General features: G+C 46.0%; 1 protein-coding gene across 1 annotated transcript in view; it reads left to right on the top strand.

Annotated features, from left to right (window-relative positions):
- The window catches only part of vps13c (vacuolar protein sorting 13 homolog C), a 473,104-nt gene that overhangs the window by 255,894 nt on the left and 198,968 nt on the right, over positions 1 to 18,242 (top strand). Inside the window, 4 exon segments of the mRNA XM_072493103.1 lie at positions 7,995 to 8,148; positions 10,751 to 10,881; positions 14,075 to 14,244; positions 14,631 to 14,863. Of these exon segments, the coding sequence (XP_072349204.1) occupies positions 7,995 to 8,148; positions 10,751 to 10,881; positions 14,075 to 14,244; positions 14,631 to 14,863 (688 nt within the window).

Below are 18,242 nucleotides of genomic sequence, written 5' to 3'. Positions count from 1 at the left end.
AATTCTAATTGTAGGACTTCATCCCGTTTTGACCTATATCATTGGTGCCTATATGCACCACGCCAATTGCTGTTCACCCTCCCCCTCAGTGAGTTCTCCCAGTGAGCCAGAGAAGACAGAGCCAGGAGTGGCGGACACAGCTAAGAGTGAGGTTTGGAATTAGAATCTAGGTGGGAATTGAATTGAATCAGTAAGGCAGCTCCTTTAAATTTTCAGGAGTTTAAATTAATTTAAATTAAGCTAGTATTGTGCAGTGTGGGTTAACGAGGGCTGCCCCACCCACTCTCATAACTGGATGGCAGTTAAGTGGCAGTCACTTACATCTACCTTACATAGAATTACATAGAACATACAGTGCAGAAGGAGGCCATTCGACCCATCGAGTCTGCACCGACCCACATTAATCCCTCACTTCCACCTTATCCCGCAACCCAATAACCCCTCCCAACCCCTTATGGACACTACGGGTAATTTATCATGGCCAATCCCACCTAACCTGCACGTCTTTGGACTGTGGGAGGAAACCGGAGCACCCGGAGGAAACCCACGCGGACACGGGGGAGAACGTGCAAACTCCGCACAGACAGTGACCCCAGCGGGGAATCGAACCTGGGACCCTGGCGCTGTGAAGCCACAGTTGCTAATCACTTGTGCTACCGTGCTGCCACTACCTTGATCTAAAAGCAGGTGGGGGAGGGGAGTCAATTCAGGACAGTTTAAAAAGAGCAACTTGTAAACTCACTCCAGTGAGTTCTCCCAGTGAACCAGAGAAGACAGAGCCAAGGAGTGAGACACAGCTAAGAGTAAGTTTGGGAATTGAAATCTAGGTGGGAATTCAAAGCTGGGTGGGGAGGAGGTGCTTTTTATCCCTGGTAAGTTACTGGTAAGTCCGTGTTTCTGTTTTATTTTTCTTTTCATTGGTATATAATATATTTTTTTTCTTTGTTGTTTTTTTTGTTGAAATTGTAGTTGTTGAAGTTAACCAAAGGTTAAGACATGGCAGGAGATCTCAGACCCGTGTCATGCTCCTCGTGTGTGATGTGGGAGCTCAGGGACACGTCACACTGTCCCTGGCTCCTTCACGTGCAAGAAGTGTGTCCAGTGCAGCTCCTGTTAGACCGCTTGACGGCTCTGGAGCTGCGGATGGATTCACTTTGGAGCATCCGCGATGCTGAGGACGTCGTGGATAGCATGTTTAGCGAGTTGGTCACACCGCAGGTGAAAGGTACTGAGGGAGATAGAAAATGGGGTGACCAGAAGACACAGCAAGAGTAGGAAGGCAGTGCAGGTGTCCTCTGCGGTCATCTCCCTGTAAAACAGATTATACCACTTTGGATACTGTTGAGGGAGATGGCTCACCAGGGGAAGGCAGCAGCAGCCAGGTTCATGGCACCGTGGCAGGCTCTGCTGCGCAGCTGTAAGGGGAATAGACAGGCTGTTCTGCAGATGCAATCGAGACTCCAGGATGGTATGTCGCCTCCCTGGTGCAAGGGTCAAGGATGTCTCGGAGCGGCTGCACGACATTCTGCGGGGTGGGGGGGGGGGGGGGGGGGGGGGCGGTGAACAGCCAGCTGTCGTGGTGCACATAGGCACCAACGATATAGGTAAAAAACGGGACGAGGTCCTACAAGCTGAATTTAGGGAGCATTCAGCCTCTGATCTCCGGGGTAAGCGTTCTCCAAGGCGGCCTTCAGGACGCGCGACAACGCAGAATCGCCGAGCAGAAACTTATAGCCAAGTTCCACACACATGAGTGCGGCCTCAACCGGGACCTGGGATTCATGTCGCATTACATTCATCCCCCCACCATCTGGCCTGCAAAATCCTACCAACTGTCCTGGCTTGACACAATTCACACCTCTTAACCTGGGATTACCCCATCTCTGGATCTGTAAAGATTTAATCACCTGCTAATGCTCGCATTCCAAGCATTGTCTGGCATCTTTGAATTTATCTTTATATATGTTTCTGGAACATACCTCTTCATTCACCTGAGGAAGGAGCAGACGCTCCGAAAGCTAGTGACATCGAAACAAACCTGTTGGACTTTAACCTGGTGTTGTAAAACTTCTTATGAAGAATAAAGGGATTAAGGGTTATGGTGTTCGGGCCGGAAAGTGGAGCTGAGTCACAAAAGAATCAGCCATGATCTCATTGAATGGTGGAGCAGGCTCGAGGGGCCAGATGGCCTACTCCTGCTCCTTGTTCTTATGTTCTTATGTCCTGCAGCCGATCGGAGACATCCCTGACCCATGCACCCGGGAGGCACCATACCATTCGGGAGTCTCGTTTTCGACCACAGAAAGGCCTGTCTACTCCCTTTACGATTGAATCCCCTATGACTATAGCCCTGCCAGTCTTTTTTCCCGCCCTTCTGTGCAGCAGAGCCAGCCACGGTGCCATGAGCTGGCTACTACTGCCTTCCCCTGGTGAGTCATCTCCCCAACAGTATCCAAAACGGGTATATCTGTTTTGGAGGGAGATGACCGCAGGGGACACCTGCACTGCCTTCCTGCTCTTTCTCTGCCTTTTGGTCACCCATTCCTGTCTCCCTCACCATCCTAATCTGCAGTGTGACCAACTCATCTGAACGTGCTATCCACAACCTCCTCAGCATCGCGGATGCTCCAAAGTGAGTCCATCCGCAGCTCCAGAGCCGTCATGCGGTCTAACAGGAGCTGCAGCTGGACACACTTCCCGCACATGAAGGAGTCGGGGGCATCGGCCGCGTCCCTGAACTCCCACATTGAGCAAGAGGAGCATAACACGGGTCTGGATCTCCTGCCATTTTTACACTTTACCTTAACTGATTACAAATATAATATCAAATAATGAATAAGTGAAAGGAATAAAGGATTTTACTTACCAATCACAATACTTACCAACCCACGAAGAGTTAAATTTCTTCCAGCTACAGCTAATTGGAGCACTTTCCTTACCAGCCCAATCAGGTCACTGCTTTGCTGTGATGTCACTCTTCAAGGTAAGTTTTTAAAGAGGAAAACTTATCTTCCCGACAGACCCCTGGCCACTGCTCCCGCCGAAAATCTGAAGGCTGCTTCTCCGGCAGCTGTGTCTCCGCCGCTCTCCTTGCGCTCTTTTATTCTGTGTCCCCGCCGCTCTCCTCGCGCTCTTTCACTCTGTCCGCGCCGCCTCTCCTCGCGCTCTTCACTGCAGGCTGTCATGTCACGGTTCAACTTCTTTCTACTTCTACCTCCCCTCTTGATCTTTCGTCAGCTGGGATCCTTTACAGTGATTGCCGTTTTTTTTTTTTGGTTAGAGGAGGTAGGGTGGGAAACACTGAAGAAGTGTTCGGGTTTAACTGTCACTTGACAATAGCTCCTCCACAAACCACCTTCAAGTGGTGACCGCAAGGCACGGATGCAAATTTTCCCCGCAACAGCCACTCAGCAGTTCCGCTCTACTGCCCTCTGCTGGATGGTGCCTTTGACTTGAACATGTAGACTGTCTTGCTCAGGTACACTTTCTGGATGCAGTGACCGCAAGGCACTGATGCTAATTTTCCCTGCAGCAGCTACGCTCTACTGCCCTCTGCTGGATCAATTATTATTGATTTTCTTTTTTTTTGTCGCTCAATGGCAGCTGTTGGCAATGATTCTCCATATTCTCATTAGCGTTTCCTCTTGATACACAGCCCCTGGGGGTCTCCACTACAAAGCTGCCTCCTGTCATTGCTATTCATTGACCAGGACTGTATCCATCCTGAGACTGATCCTTTTATTCCGTGAGGTCCAACATGGTCCACAAGTCTGCTCTGTAGCACTTTGTCAAGCACCCTTTGGAAGTACATGGATGCTATCTCATCAACACTCGCTCTCTTCCCTCATCAAGAAACTCAAATAAATTAGTTCCATAATAATTTGACCTTGAGTGCAAGCTGGCTCTCCTTAAATAACCTGCATTTGCCCAAGTGATGGTTAATTTTTTCCCGTGACTATTAATTTTGTCAGAGAAAATAACAGAGAGAAGGGGATTGGACAAGCAGACCAGAAGTTGGAAACAATATCTTCTGCTGAGTGACGAATTGATACATAATGAATATAAATTTTCAGAAGAGGTTTGGAAATGTGTGTGACAGGAGGATTATTCTTCGGAAAGCTACCATCTTTGCCACTGAAACTTGGAATTCATGCTCCAGCTCAATGGCTCTGAGCCGAAGTGGTAAAGGTCCATTCTATCCCAAGGTTTAGAATATTACAGAAATTATCCATGTTTCTTGATATATTCAGTGTCTTTCTGTTAGCTATTTCTCTACTTCTTACGAATTCCACATTGTAAAACTCTCTGCCCTTGCCTTCTGCGATTGAGGTTCTGCAGGCTCATCACCTCTCTCTTTACTGATGTGCACTGGCTCTGTCCCTCAATGCTTTGGTACTTGAGTGCAACCTCAGTAGAGTGCTGAGAGTTCGGAGTATTCAGTGATGACGGGTGAGAGATGCTCCTTGGGAGAAAGTGGTTCAAGTCTCTACAGGGAAGAAGCTCACTACTTGCTGAGTATTTGCTGAGTGTCCAGTAAGTGGTTAAGGTCTATTCGATCCCCAAGATTTAGAATATTACAGGAATTTGTGGTCAGATTATTAATCAAATACACAAAAGAAATAAATAATTAAAAAAATTTTTTTAAAAATTTTATTTCATAAATTTAGAGTACCCATTTCATTTTTTCCAATTAAGGGGCAATTTAGCGTGGCCAATCCACCCAGCCTGCACATCTTTAGGTTGTGGGGGCAAAACCCACGCAAGCACGGGGAGAATGTGCAAACTCCACACAGACAGTGACCCAGAGCCGGGATCGAACCTGGGACCTCGGCGCCGTGAGGGAAGCAGTGCTAACTACTACGCCACCTTGCTGCCCGGAAAATAAATAATTTAATACATTTATTAAGTTACTAATAAAACACATAGGACGGCAGGGACAGTGGATAAGTCGTGGCTTGCATGCATGTGGGAGCTGCTGGATACCAGTGTGATCTACGGCAAACGCCCTGCAATAACTTTGTGACTTGAGGAGTTTCTGCTCCGAGTCATTGAGCTGGAGGCTGAGCTGTGGACACTGCGACACACCAGGGAGGAGAAAGTTACCTGGATGCTTTGCACCAGGAGGTGGTCACAGCCCTTCGGGTAGGGTCTTCTGTCTTGGTTGGGGACAGAAAAGGTGTGACTGCAGCTGAGGCAGGTATGGGGACCCAGAAAGCAGGAGTGCGGCCTCTGCAATTGTCCAACGTGGTCAGCTTGTTTGGAGAAGAGTGGGGGCTGCAGGGTGTATGAGCTGACCGACCATGGTCACAAAACCACTCAAATTGGAGAGAGCAAAAAGGAATGTCGTGGTAGCAGCAGACAGTGTAGTGAGGGGGATTGACACTGTTCTGTGGAGCAAAGAGTGAGAGTGCAGACGCTGTGTTGCCTGCTCAGTGCCAGGGTTCGCAGCATGTGCTCATACCTGGAGAGGAACCTGGAGTGGAAGGGGGAGGATTCCGTTGTTGTGTTCCATGTGGTAACCAACGATGTCGGCAGGATGAGGAAGTTTGTTCCACATAGCCAATATGAGGAGCTAGGCATCAAAAGAAGAAACCAAATCTGAAAGATATCTCTTTACGCAATTAAATGCTTTTTTTTTAAAGGAGTTACATTTGCTCTCTCCCAGTTTAATGGAACTTTCCCCGAATCAATGGAAATTTGTCAAATTAGCATTGACTATCTCACTAGCCATTTCTTTCAAGACCTGAGGGTGAAGCCCATCCAGACCTGGAGATTTATCAGCCCGTCGACCCAACAATTTGCCCAATGCTGCTTCCCTGGTGATTGTAATTTTACTGAGATCCTCCCTTCCATTAGGGGCTGGTTTAGCACACTGGGCTAAATCGCTGGCTTTTAAAGCAGGCCAGCAGCACGGTTAAATTCCCGTACCAGCCTCCCCGAACAGGCGGCGGAATGTGGTGACTAGGGGCTTTTCACAGTAACTTCATTGAAGCTTATTTGTGACAATAAGCGATTTTCATTTTCATTTCATTTCCTTTCATTTCCTGACTTCCAGCTATCGCGGGGGTGTTACTTGTATCTTCTTTCATGAAAACTGACGCAAAATACCTGTTTTATTAATTTCGCCATAGCCCTACTTTCCAATATCAATTCCCCATGCGCACTTTCTGTAGGACCAAAATAACGAATGTAACTCCTTTATTCAAAAAGGGACGGAGACACTATAGGCCACTTAACTTACAATCTGTCAGAGGGAATATGTTAGAAGCTTGGAAATATTCTGGTAATCAGGTAGAGTCAACATGGTTTTGTGAAAGGGAAATCATGTTTAAGCAATTTACTGGAGTTCTTTGAAGGAGTCACAGGTGCTGTGGATATAGTAGTTGTACTGTACTTAGATTTCCAGAAGGCATTGGATAAGGTGCCATATCAAAAGTTATTGTGAAAACTAAAAAGTCATGGTGTAGGGAGAAGCGTATTGACATGTATTGAAGATTGGCTCGCTAGATTTGGCAGAGATGGGTCGGTCTTGTCAGTGATGGGGCCTCAATATTTTATAATTTATATAAATAACTTGGGTGAGGGGGTTAAAGGAATGGTTGCCAAATTTGCTGATGACACCAAGGTAAGTTGGAAAGTAAATTGTGAGGATAACATAAGGAGGCTACAAGGGGACACAGATAGGTTAAATGAGTGGGCAAAGATGTAGCAATTATTGTATAATGTGAGCAAATGTGAATTGTCCCTTTTGGTAGGAAGAATAAAAAAGAAGCTTATTATCTAAATGATGAGAGATTGCAGCGCTCTTGAGATTCGAGTGATTTGAGTGTCCGAGTGTATGAGTCACAAAAGGCTAATATGATGTACAGTGAGTAATTAGGAGAGCTAATTGAATGTTATCGTTTATTGTGAGTGGAATTGAAGACAAAAGTAGGCAGGTTATGCTTCAGTTGCACAGGACATTGGGGATACCGTGCTGGTGTACTTGTCTGCAGTTTTGGTTTCCTTATTTATGGGACGATGTAAATGCGTGGGAGGCAGTTCAGAGAAGGTTTAGCAGACTGATAACTGGAATGTGCGGGTTGTCTAATTGGAAAAGGTCAGACAGACTAGGCTTGTATTGACTGGAGCTTCGAAGAGTAAGAGATAACTTGATTGAAGCCTTCAAGATCCTGAGGGGGTTTGACAGGGACGCTGTTTCCTCTTGTCGGAGAATCTAGAACTCGGGGTCACTTGTTAAATATAAGGGATCGCCCATTTAAGACCGAGATGAGGAGAAATGTTTTCTCTGAGGGTTGAGAGTCTCTGGGACTCTCTTCCTCAAAAGGCAGTGGAAGCAGAGTCTTTGAATATTTTTAAGCAAGAGCTAGATTTATTCTTGATTAACAAGGGGATGGAAGGTTATTGGGGGCAGGCAGGAATGTGGAGCTGATGTTATAATCAGATCAACCATGATCTTATTGAATGGCGGAGCAGGCTTGAGGGGCCGAGTGGCCGACTTCTGCACCTCGTTTGTACGTTTGTATTAAATTTGAAATTTTCAACCGTGTCTCCAAATCTCGCCATCTTTTTACATTGTGTTGTTGAACCTCCTCCTATTTTTCAGTCTCTGCTGTGCACTGTCGTCTTTTTGTGTTTTTCGCCTCCCATTTAAAACCCATTCTTTACCTTTGGAACAAAACTTGTGCTAGCTTGATAAATATTTGTTCTGCAGATGTTTTAAGACCTGCATTGAGAAAGCCATTAATGGCACTTTGTTCAACCCTTCTGTTCAATTCACCGCATGTGGTTTTTAATGTAAAACGTCAGATTTTGGATGCTTTCTATTTGTCAGTGTCCCAAGTACCCGAGCTCCTGATCATTTGTCCTTGCTCGCATCCTAACATTTGAGTCCTGATACTGCTGCCTAGTTGGCGGAATATCACTGGTGGGAAGGAATTTATGAAAAGCGAGATATTAATGCTTTGGTTTTCTTTGTCACTGTTTGCTTGCAGGTTACAGTTAGTCAGGATGATCTGACGATCCTTCTGAAAATTCTGCTGGAAAACTTTGGTGAGGTCACAGGTGACCAGGGTGGTGCGGCAGGGCCCAAAGACTCAGACAAGATCAAAGAGAAAGTTGTTGTCTCAGGAGCCAACCTGTGTGAAGGTACTTCATCATCTCCCTCCCCCCGACTCAATCTTACCTTTGTCAAAATGTAGTTTTATCTGTCGTGATGCCCTAAAGCAGATTGCATAGTTTTGTTCATTTCCAATGTGGGCGCCTTAGACATTTGTTCTCCGTTCCTTTATCAGAAGCCATCTTCTTGAAACCATTACAGTCGCTGATTTTGGTCTCCTGGTTTTTGCAGCAGTGATATACTCGGCCATTCCATAGGACACCTGAAAGTGAACCACATTGCTGTGGGTTTGGCTTGCAATCCAAGTCGAAGCTGGTGAAGGAAGGCAGGTTTCCTTCGCTAAAGGGGATCAGGGGTTATGGGGAGAAGGCAGGAGAATGGGGATGAGAAACATATCAGCCATGATTGAATGGTGGAGCAGACTCGATGGGCCGAGTGGCCTAATTCTGCTCCTATGTCTTATGGCTAAAGGGCATTATTGAACCAGAAGGAGTATTACGACAATCAGTAGTTTCACAGTCAGCATTACTGATTCTCAACTTTCATTTCAGCTTTATTTATTTAGCTGAAATTTAAATTTCCTAGTTGCATGCTGGGTTGTGAACTCACGTCTCTGGATTATTTGTCAGGTCTGGTTTGCACGACCAGTAATGTAACCGCTGAACTGCTGCATCGTGCTCTTCCATGTACATGGTATTGCAAGAGCAGCACTCACATAATGTGGTGCATCTTATTATTTTTGCCACCTGCCACTGAGTTCCTGATATTGGTTGATCACCATGCAAAACCCTGATTGGCAGCCAAATACTTCTGTTCAAGGAAAGACGATTAATCCCTCTCTGCCTGAGAACTTCCACAGGGGCCAGATCCGAGCATTGATGCTCTGATTGATCAGGCTTTGCCTTCTTGGAGTGTGGACCCAAGGAAACTAAGGACAGAATAGGAGGAGCAAAAAGCATGTCCGAACATTAATACATCATGTGGTCCATCATATTATAGCTGTCCAGGCCTATTGCCATCTGCCTCTGAGTTCCACATACTGTGACAGGGTGGCACAGTGGTTAGCACTGCTGCCTCACAGCACCAGGAAGCAGGTTTAATTCCCGCCTCGGGTAACTGTGTGGCGTTTGCACGTTCTCCCTCTGTCTGCGGGGGTTTCCTCCGGGTGCTCCGGTTTCCCCTCGCAGTCCAAAGATGCGCAGGTTAGGTGGATTGGCCATGTTAAATTGCCCCTTAGTGTCCAAAGATGTGTAGGTTAGGTGGGTTCCACAGATAGGGCGGGAGGGAGTGGGCCGCGGCAATATGCTCTTTCAGAGGGCTGCATGGGCTGCAATTTCCTCCTCCTCCAGGGTAGGGTTTCTCTGGATTCTATATTGTATTTTATTATTTTATTTGCCAGTTATGTCCGCTGGGTACAAGTTCACAGGTATTAGCAGCTTATCAGTACCTCATATGAGTCCAAGTGGTGTTGACAACACTCTTGTCCTTTGGAATCTGATCCTGCCCATATAGAACATACAGTGCAGAAGGAGGCCATTCGGCCCATCGAGTCTGCACCGACCCACTTAAGCCCTCACTTCCACCCTAACCCAGTAACCCCTCCTAATCTTTTTTTTTTTGGCCATTAAGGGCAATTTATCGTGGCCAATCCACCTAACCTGCACACCTTTGGACTGTGGGAGGAAACCGGAGCACCCGGAGGAAACCCACGCACACACGGGCAGACTCTGCACAGACAGTGACCCAGCGGGGAATCGAACCTGGGACTCTGGCGCTGTGAAGCCACAGTGTTATCCACTTGTGCTACCGTGCTGCCCCGTGTTTACATTGTCTGCATCAGGTAGCAACTAGGATCTGGAGTTCTGACTGTAGCACCTCCTTCTCCAGCCCAGTAAATCAAGGTCATAACTGATCTCTTTGTGCAAGATCAGTCTGGGCCAAGAGTCTTAGCCATCTGTATTCCTCTATATTTGTCTCTGTGGTAGATTGTTTGATTGCTTATTAGGGTAGGAGTCCATAGAGTATTCTACTTCTATCACCAAAGGCATTCACTTAAAAGCAAAGGATCTTGGTTTGTTACCTCCTCAAACATTACAGAGTGCTTTCTGTAACATTGAAATACAGTGACTGTTACCTGGGTCAATCCAACAGTTACAATTGTAACATCAGGAACCTAGAAAAGCAATGAGATGAAGGACCACGCAATTTCTGTTCGCCATTTGTTGAAGAAGAAATATTAGGCCATCCTTCAAGGAGCATTGCAAGATTCTGACTTCACCCCAAGATGGGGCCGACAGGACCTCTGTTTATTTTCTCAATGTTAAAACAAAAGGTGGTAATGCAGCACTCCCTCAGTACCGGACTGGAGAATCAGATTTGATTATGACTTTGCATCGGGAGCTTTGAACTCAGTAGCTGAGGCAGGAATGCTGAGGATTGCATCAATCCAACACAAAATTAGGCCAGGGTAAGCAGAATAATTTCCAGCAATTGGACGAAATACTGCCTCCTGAGAAAATAGTGTTAGATGAGGCGTGTTTTGATGCCTAACTTGGCACGTTTGTTGTACTTATATCATTAGGGCTTCAGCCAACAAGTTGTTACTGACTGAATTCCGTATTTAATTTGCAGGTAGTCCACAGAAAGCAAGTGATTCGACCCATGTGGAATCCAAAAATAAACCTGAACCATATGAGACTCTGAAGTTTGACTTCAAATTTGAATCACTTTCGATTGTGTTGTACACTAAAGAACTCAAACAGGTGTGTACAAATTGCTTTATCTGGAGTTGAAAATAGTTGTGTCTTTTTAAAAAATTATCGTTTCATGTTTGAAGAAGCAAGTGTCTTTCCTGCAAGAAAAGTTTTTTTTTCCACAAGAAGTAAGCAAAGATCAGAAAGATGGGCTTTTTATGTAATTATCTTTTTTCCTAAGGTAACACACACATTAACACATTCTAATCTCTTTTTATGCCACTATCAGTCCCTTCTTAGCATTAATCACTTCCATTTAAATTCCTTTTGTCTTCTGTCCTTGAAATCTTTGTCAATCTCCATCCATCGCTGGCCCCCTATTCAGCCCCACCGCGCCATGCCCCTCCCCCCACTACAGTATAAATCTGACCCTATTTCCAGTTCTCTCCAGCTTTGACAAAGAGTCACCCAGACTCAAAATGTTCGCACCCTTTTCTCTCCACAGATGCTGTCAGACCTGCTGAGATTGTCTGGTATTTCACCCCCCCCCCGTCTCATTTTCATTGATTCTTTGGGAGTTCCATTTCTTGTGGCCTTGCTCTAGGCCCCCGATATCTGTTTTGGCCTTTTTCCAGCCTCCCCCTCCTCTGCATCTGGTCTTCTCCCTCCCTTCCTGGTCTGTTCCCTGGAGTCCCGTTGGCTCCCATGTGCTCAGACTGTGACCCCTGGTTCTGGACTCCCCGGCCATTGGGAAAGTCCTTCCTGTCTAGTCCTGTTAGAATTTTATAGATTGAAAAACATAGGAAATAGGTGCAGGAGGAGGCCATTCGGCCCTTGGAGTGTGCACCCCATTCAATATGATCAAGGCTGATCATACAAATACAGTATCCCACTCCCACATTCTCTCCATACCCCTTGATCCCCTCTTTTTTCTTTTTTTCTTATTTTTAATAAATTTAGTGTACCCAATTCATTTTTTCCAATTAAGGGGCAATTTAGCGTGGCCAATCCACCTAACCTGCACATCTTTGGCTTGTGGGGATGAAACCCACACAAACACGGGGAGAATGTGCAAACTCCACACTGACAGTAACCCAGAGCCGGGATCGAATCTGGGACCTCGGCGCCGTGAGGCAACAGGGCTAACCCACTGTGCCACCCTGCTGTACTCCTTTGATCCCTTTAGCCACAAGGGCCACAACCTCTTGAATATATCCAATGAACTGGCCCCAACAGCTTTCCATAATAGAGACAAGTTTGCAACTCTCTGAGAGAAGAAGTTCTTCCTCATCTCAGTCTTGAATGGCTGACCCCTTAGTCTTAGGCTGTGACCAGATCAGCCATGATCTCATTGAATGGTGGAGCAGGCTCGAGGGGCCAGATGGCTTACTCCTGCTCCTAGTTCTTATGTTCTTATGTTATGTTCTTATGACTCCTAGTTCTGGATGTCCCCAACATCGGGAATATTCTTCCCGCAGCTAGCCTGTTCAGTCTCATCAGGATCCCCCGCCCCGCTGCTCTCATTCTCCTGAACTCCAGTAAATGCAATCGACTTGATCACTCCTCATACGTCAGTCCCACCACCCAGGAATCAGTCTGCTAGACATTCGCTGCACTTCCTCCATATCAAGCAAATCCTCCCTCCGATAAGAAGACAAAAACTGCACTTAATATCCCAGGTGCGATCTCACCAAGGCGCTGCATAACTGCCGCAAGATACCCCTGCTCCTGTACTTGAATCCTCTCGTTATCATAGAATCCCTACAGTGCAGAAGGAGGCCACACGACCCAGCGGGTCTTCACTGATCCACTGAAAGAGCACTCTAAGCCGGTTTAGCTCAATTGACTGGACAGCTGGTTCGTGATGCGGAGCGACACCAACAGTGTGGGTTCAATCCCCGTACCGGCTGAAGTTATCCAGCCTTCTCAACCTTGCCCCTCGCCTGAGGTGTGGTGATCCTCAGGTTGAATCACCACCAGTCAGCTCCCCCCCCCCCCCCCCCACAGGGGAAAGCAGCATATGGTCATCTGGGACTCTGGTGACTTTACTTTATTAATATTGATCTCCTTCAGTTACTCCCTCTCACTAAATCCTGTGCTTCCCAACTTTTCAGGAATGTTATTTGTGACTTCCTTTGTGAAGAAGGAACCAAAGTATGTATTTCGTTGATCAGCCATTTCTTTGTTCCCCGTTATAAATTCCCCAGTGTCTGACATTTGCCGGCGCTCTCTTTGGGATGAGCTGTTAATTTGAGATTCCATCTTCTCCCGTGGGCGGGCACAGGGAAGACCAGGGAGTTCTCATGCCCTGGTCAACGTTCTGTCCTCAAAATACCGCTGGAATTCTGAAATAAAACCGGGCAATGCTCAGCAAATCAGCCAGTGGCTGTGGTTCAGAGTTAGAGTTTCAGGTCCGTGTGACCTTTCATCAGAACTGGGAACTGTTTTGAAGGGACGTGATAGGTCTGAGAGGTTAACCTAAAGCAAGTGATTTGTCATTTATTTCATTCTTGTTAATAGAACTTGCTGCACTAAATTGTCTGCTACATTTCCTGCATTACAACAGTGATGGCACTTCAAAGCTAATTCATTGACATTAAAGCATTTTGCACATCCTTGGAGTTGTGAAAGGTACTTATGAAGATGCAAGTCATCGAGAGACAAAATTGATAATCTAAGGTTATAAAAAATTCAACTCAACATTCTTTCCTAACTTCATAATTCAACTTCACTTGTATAGAATATAGAGGATTCCACTTTCTCCTGATGCACATCATAGAATTCCTACAGTGAAGAAGGAGGCTATTTGTCCTGTCGAGTCAGCACCGACCCTCGGAAGGAGCACTCCACCCAGGCCCACTCCCCCGCCCTATCCCCGTAATCCCACATAAGCTTTTTGGACACTTTAGCATGGCCAATCCACCTAACCTGCACATCTTTGGGCTGCGCGAGGAAACCGGAGCACCCGGAGGAAATCCACTGGGAGAATGTGCAAACTCCACACAGGCAGTGACCCAAGCCGGGAATCGAACCTGCGTCTCTGGTGCAGCAGTGCTAACCACTGTGCCGCCGTGCCATCCATTGGTTGTACACTTTGTGCAACTTGATCTTCGATGCATTACCTTTTTGCGATGATACTGATATTTGAACTTTTCCGTGTACATATTGAAACCCATCACTTTCCACCTTGGATGAATGTTTTATTGAGCAGGCTACTCCAAACCCGCTTGTCGAATGAGTTTGTTTATTTTGCTCATTGAAGGCCACTGACCAACTGCAGCGCCTGGAAAGTTCACGTCTCGGTGAGTTCAGGCTACACCTCACCACGGCCTCTGGGATGATGTTCGCAAACGGGTCACTGAATTTTGACATGAACCTCACCACGTGTACACTGGATGATCTAAGAGAAGGGATTGAAAAAGTTACACACAGGTGAGGATGAATTTATCAAATCACTGAAATAACTTTATTCCTGTAACCAGTATAAACGTTAAAAATGAAAGTTTAGTTAAAATTGGCAGATTTGCTTGTGTTCACTTGCTGCCCTTTAAGAATTTTCCCCCTTCTCTCTCTACCCGGAAATTCTCTCCCTCTGGAATGTGCCTCTGTGTTTGTCTCTACTTTTCTCGACAATTTCTCACTGCTTTCCCCTTTGGAAAACCTTTTTATAAATCCGCTTCCTCCCTCCTCTTCATTCTTCATCTCATTTTTAGATTATCCCGCATTAGAGTTTAACATTTCCCACCACCAAATTGCCGAATTATTCCACTGCAATGTGCAATGGTTATTAATGATCAGACCGCCTCCTTTTGTCACAGAATGATCGAGAAGAAGCAATGCGCTCAGGAAAACGTCATGATTGAGTTGAAATACAACCAGACACAGGATGAGACGTCCATCATTGCTGTCCTGGAACACTTGTACGTGTGTGCCAGTGTGGAGTTCTTGCTGAATGTGGCAGATTTCTTCATCAAAGCTATGCCTGAGAAATCAGCGGACATATCTGCCCCGTTATACCTGAAGCAATCTGGAAAGGCTCCTCATAATAGTGGTTGGTATAACTTGCTGCACATCCCAAATGCACATAATTTAATTTGACCATGCTTTTTGTTTTATAAAAAAACAAACATTTTTTGCGAACACTAAAGTAGTAGAATGGTCAGTTAGCTCTTCTGCGATGTCCAGATTACTGACATTCACAGAACAAAGAGTATACATTACTGAACTCTCCTTTACAGAGGCAACTTTGCTTGGGAATTATTTTTGACCTAAAATAACATGTTAGAATTTTAATGTAATATTATAGAAAAGGCATCATCCAATACTCAAAGGTTATTGGTCCATATCTTCCTGGTTCACCAGAGTCACATTTAGGGGGTACCCCAGTGATGCAGAGGAAGTTCCCATGCAAGGGTTTACCCGGCAGTTGTCCAGAAGTGCTAGCTTCCTCTGGGCTGGACCGTACAGGAGAGATGTGAGGAAGCAATTCTTCACTCAAAGGGTGGTAGAGGTTTGGATCTCTCCCACAAACAGCAGTTGAAGCTGGCACACGTAATTTTAAATCTTGAGATCAATAGATTTTTGTTAAGCAAAGATATTAAGGGATATGGGCCAAAGGCAGGAGTATGGAGTTAGGTCACAGATCAGCCATGATCCCATTAAGTGGAGGGGCTGAATGGCTGCCTGTTTCTATATTCCTATGATTTTCCCAGTAACTTCATTGCAGTGTTAATGTAAGCCTACTTGTGACACTAATAAATATTATTATTACTATGCTGGGCTGGGAACCATCGACAGAAGCAATTTAAATCGCTAACTTCGGCTGGTTCTGCCGGTTTTACCCTGATAGTTACTCTGAAAGAGTTAGAGTAAAACAAAAAATGACTCCTAACTTCATGGTAGCTATTCAAAAAACCCAACTTGACCCTGAGAGATTGCCACCCTGAGGAAGTTGTGGGCCAATATTGTTGTGTAAAAGCGCTAGCTGAGGGAGAGACGCTGGTGGGTTCTGCAACATCTTTTACTGACACTGTGATGAATGACTGACACTGTGATGAATTGTATCGTGCTTTATTTGTATTCAAGCAAAGATGTATTCATGGGCACGTGTGTTTGTAAAAAGCTGCAATATGAAACAGCTGCTATTGCATACTGCTGCCACTGTGGCTGATTCACTTCAGCTGGGGAATCACAATGGCGAAGATTGTTGCACCATTTCTGGAATTTGGCTAAATAAGGACATGACAGGAGACAGGTCACCAAGGAGAGGGACCATGTTTTTGAGGATGAGAGTGTGATACAGGCGGGTAGGCTGGAGGAGGTAGATGTTCTGAGGAAGGATGTATTAGCAATTTTGAAAAACCTTAGGGTCGACAAGTCCCCTGGGCCAGATGGGATATATACAAGGATTCTTTGGGAGGCAAGGGTTGAGATTGCAGAGCCTTTGGTTTTGATCTTTGGGTCCTCACTGTCCACAGGGATAGTGCCAGAGGACTGGAGAGTGGCGAATGTTGTTCCTCTGTTCAAGAAAGGGAATAGGAATGACCCTGGTAATCATAGGCCGGTTAGTCTTACTTCGGTGGTCGATAAGTTAATGGAAAAGGTCCTGAAGGATAGGATTTATGACCATTTGGAAAGATGCAGCTTAATCGAAGATGCAGCTAAACGAGACTCCCGAATGGTATGTTGCCTCCCGGGTGCACGGGTCAGGGATGTCTCAGATCGGCTGCAGGACATACTGAAGGGGGAGGGTGAACAACCAGATGTTGTGGTGCAGAGAGGCACCAACGATATAGGATGAGGTCCTACAATCAGAATTTAGGAAGTTGGGAGACGAGTTTAAAAAGTATGACCTCAATGGTAGTAATTTCAGGATTGCAACCAGTGCCACGAGACAGTCAGAGTAGAAATTCAAGAATAGTCAGAATGAATACGTGGCTTGAGAGATGGTGCAGGAGGGAGGAGTTCAGATTTTTGGGGCATTGGAACCGTTTCTGGGGGCGGTGGGATCATTACAAATCGGATGGTCTACATCTGGGCAGGACTGGAACCAATGTCCTAGGGGGGTGCTTTTGCTAACACTGTTGGGGAGGTTTTAAACTAATGTGGCAGGGGGAGGTCAGTAAAGAGGCAGCAACTAAAGCCAGTAAGGTACTAGATAATAAATTCATTGTGACTAAGGGGAAGAGTAGACAGGGAAGAGATGATGAACGCAAAGGAACAGGTGGTCTGAGGTGCATTTGTTTTAATGCGAGAAGTGTAGCAGGTAAGGCAGATGAACTTAGGGCCACACTACCAGAAGGATGTAGAGGCTTTAGAGAGGGTGCAGAAGAGATTTACCAGGATGTTGCCTGGTATGGAGGGCATTAGCTATGAGGAGCGGTTGAATAAACTCGGTTGTTCTCACTGGAACAACGGAAGTTGAGGGGCGACCTGATAGAGGTCTACAAAATTATGAGGGGCATAGACCGAGTGGATAGTCAGAGGCTTTTTCCCAGGGTAGAGGGGTCAATTACTAGGGGGCATAGGTTTAAGGTGCGAGGGGCAAGGTTTAGAGTAGATGTACGAGGCAAGTTTTTTACACAGTGGGTTGTGGTGCCTGGAACTCGCTGCTGGAGGAGGTGGTGGAAGCAGGGACGATAGTGACATTCAAGGGGCACTATGTAAATAGTCCAACTCAGGAAGGGGCCATACTGGACCTGGTATTGGGGAATGATCCCGGCCAGGTGGTTGAAGTTTCAGTCGGTGATTACTTTGGGAATAGCGATCACAATTCCGTAAGTTTTAGAATACTCATGGACAAAGACGAGAGTGGTCCTAAAGGAAGAGTGCTAAATTGGGGAAAGGCCAAGTATAACAAAATTCGGCAGGGGCTAGGGAATGTGGATTGGGAGCAGCTGTTTAAGGGTAAATCCACATTTGACATGTGGGAGTCTTTTAAGGAAAGGTTGATTAGAGTGCAGGACAGACATGTCCCTGTCAAAGAACAAAGAACAAAGAACAAAGAAATGTACAGCACAGGAACAGGCCCTTCGGCCCTCCAAGCCCGCGCCGACCATACTGCCCGACTAAACTACAATCTTCTACACTTCCTGGGTCCGTATCCTTCTATTCCCATCCTATTCATATATTTGTCAAGATGCCCCTTAAATGTCCCTATCGTCCCTGCTTCCACTACCTCCTCCGGTAGCGAGTTCCAGGCACCCACTACCCTCTGCGTAAAAAACTTGCCTCGTACATCTACTCTAAACCTTGCCCCTCTCACCTTAAACCTATGCCCCCTAGTAATTGACCCCTCTACCCTGGGGAAAAGCCTCTGACTATCCACTCTGTATATGCCCCTCATAATTTTGTAGACCTCTATCAGGTCTCCCCTGAACCTCCTTCGTTCCAGAGAGAACAAACCGAGTTTATTCAATCGCTCCTCATAG

The sequence above is a fragment of the Scyliorhinus torazame genome, chromosome 30, assembly GCF_047496885.1.
Source record: "Scyliorhinus torazame isolate Kashiwa2021f chromosome 30, sScyTor2.1, whole genome shotgun sequence".
Lineage (NCBI taxonomy): Eukaryota > Metazoa > Chordata > Chondrichthyes > Carcharhiniformes > Scyliorhinidae > Scyliorhinus > Scyliorhinus torazame.
This window is presented reverse-complemented; position numbering and strand designations above follow the sequence as displayed.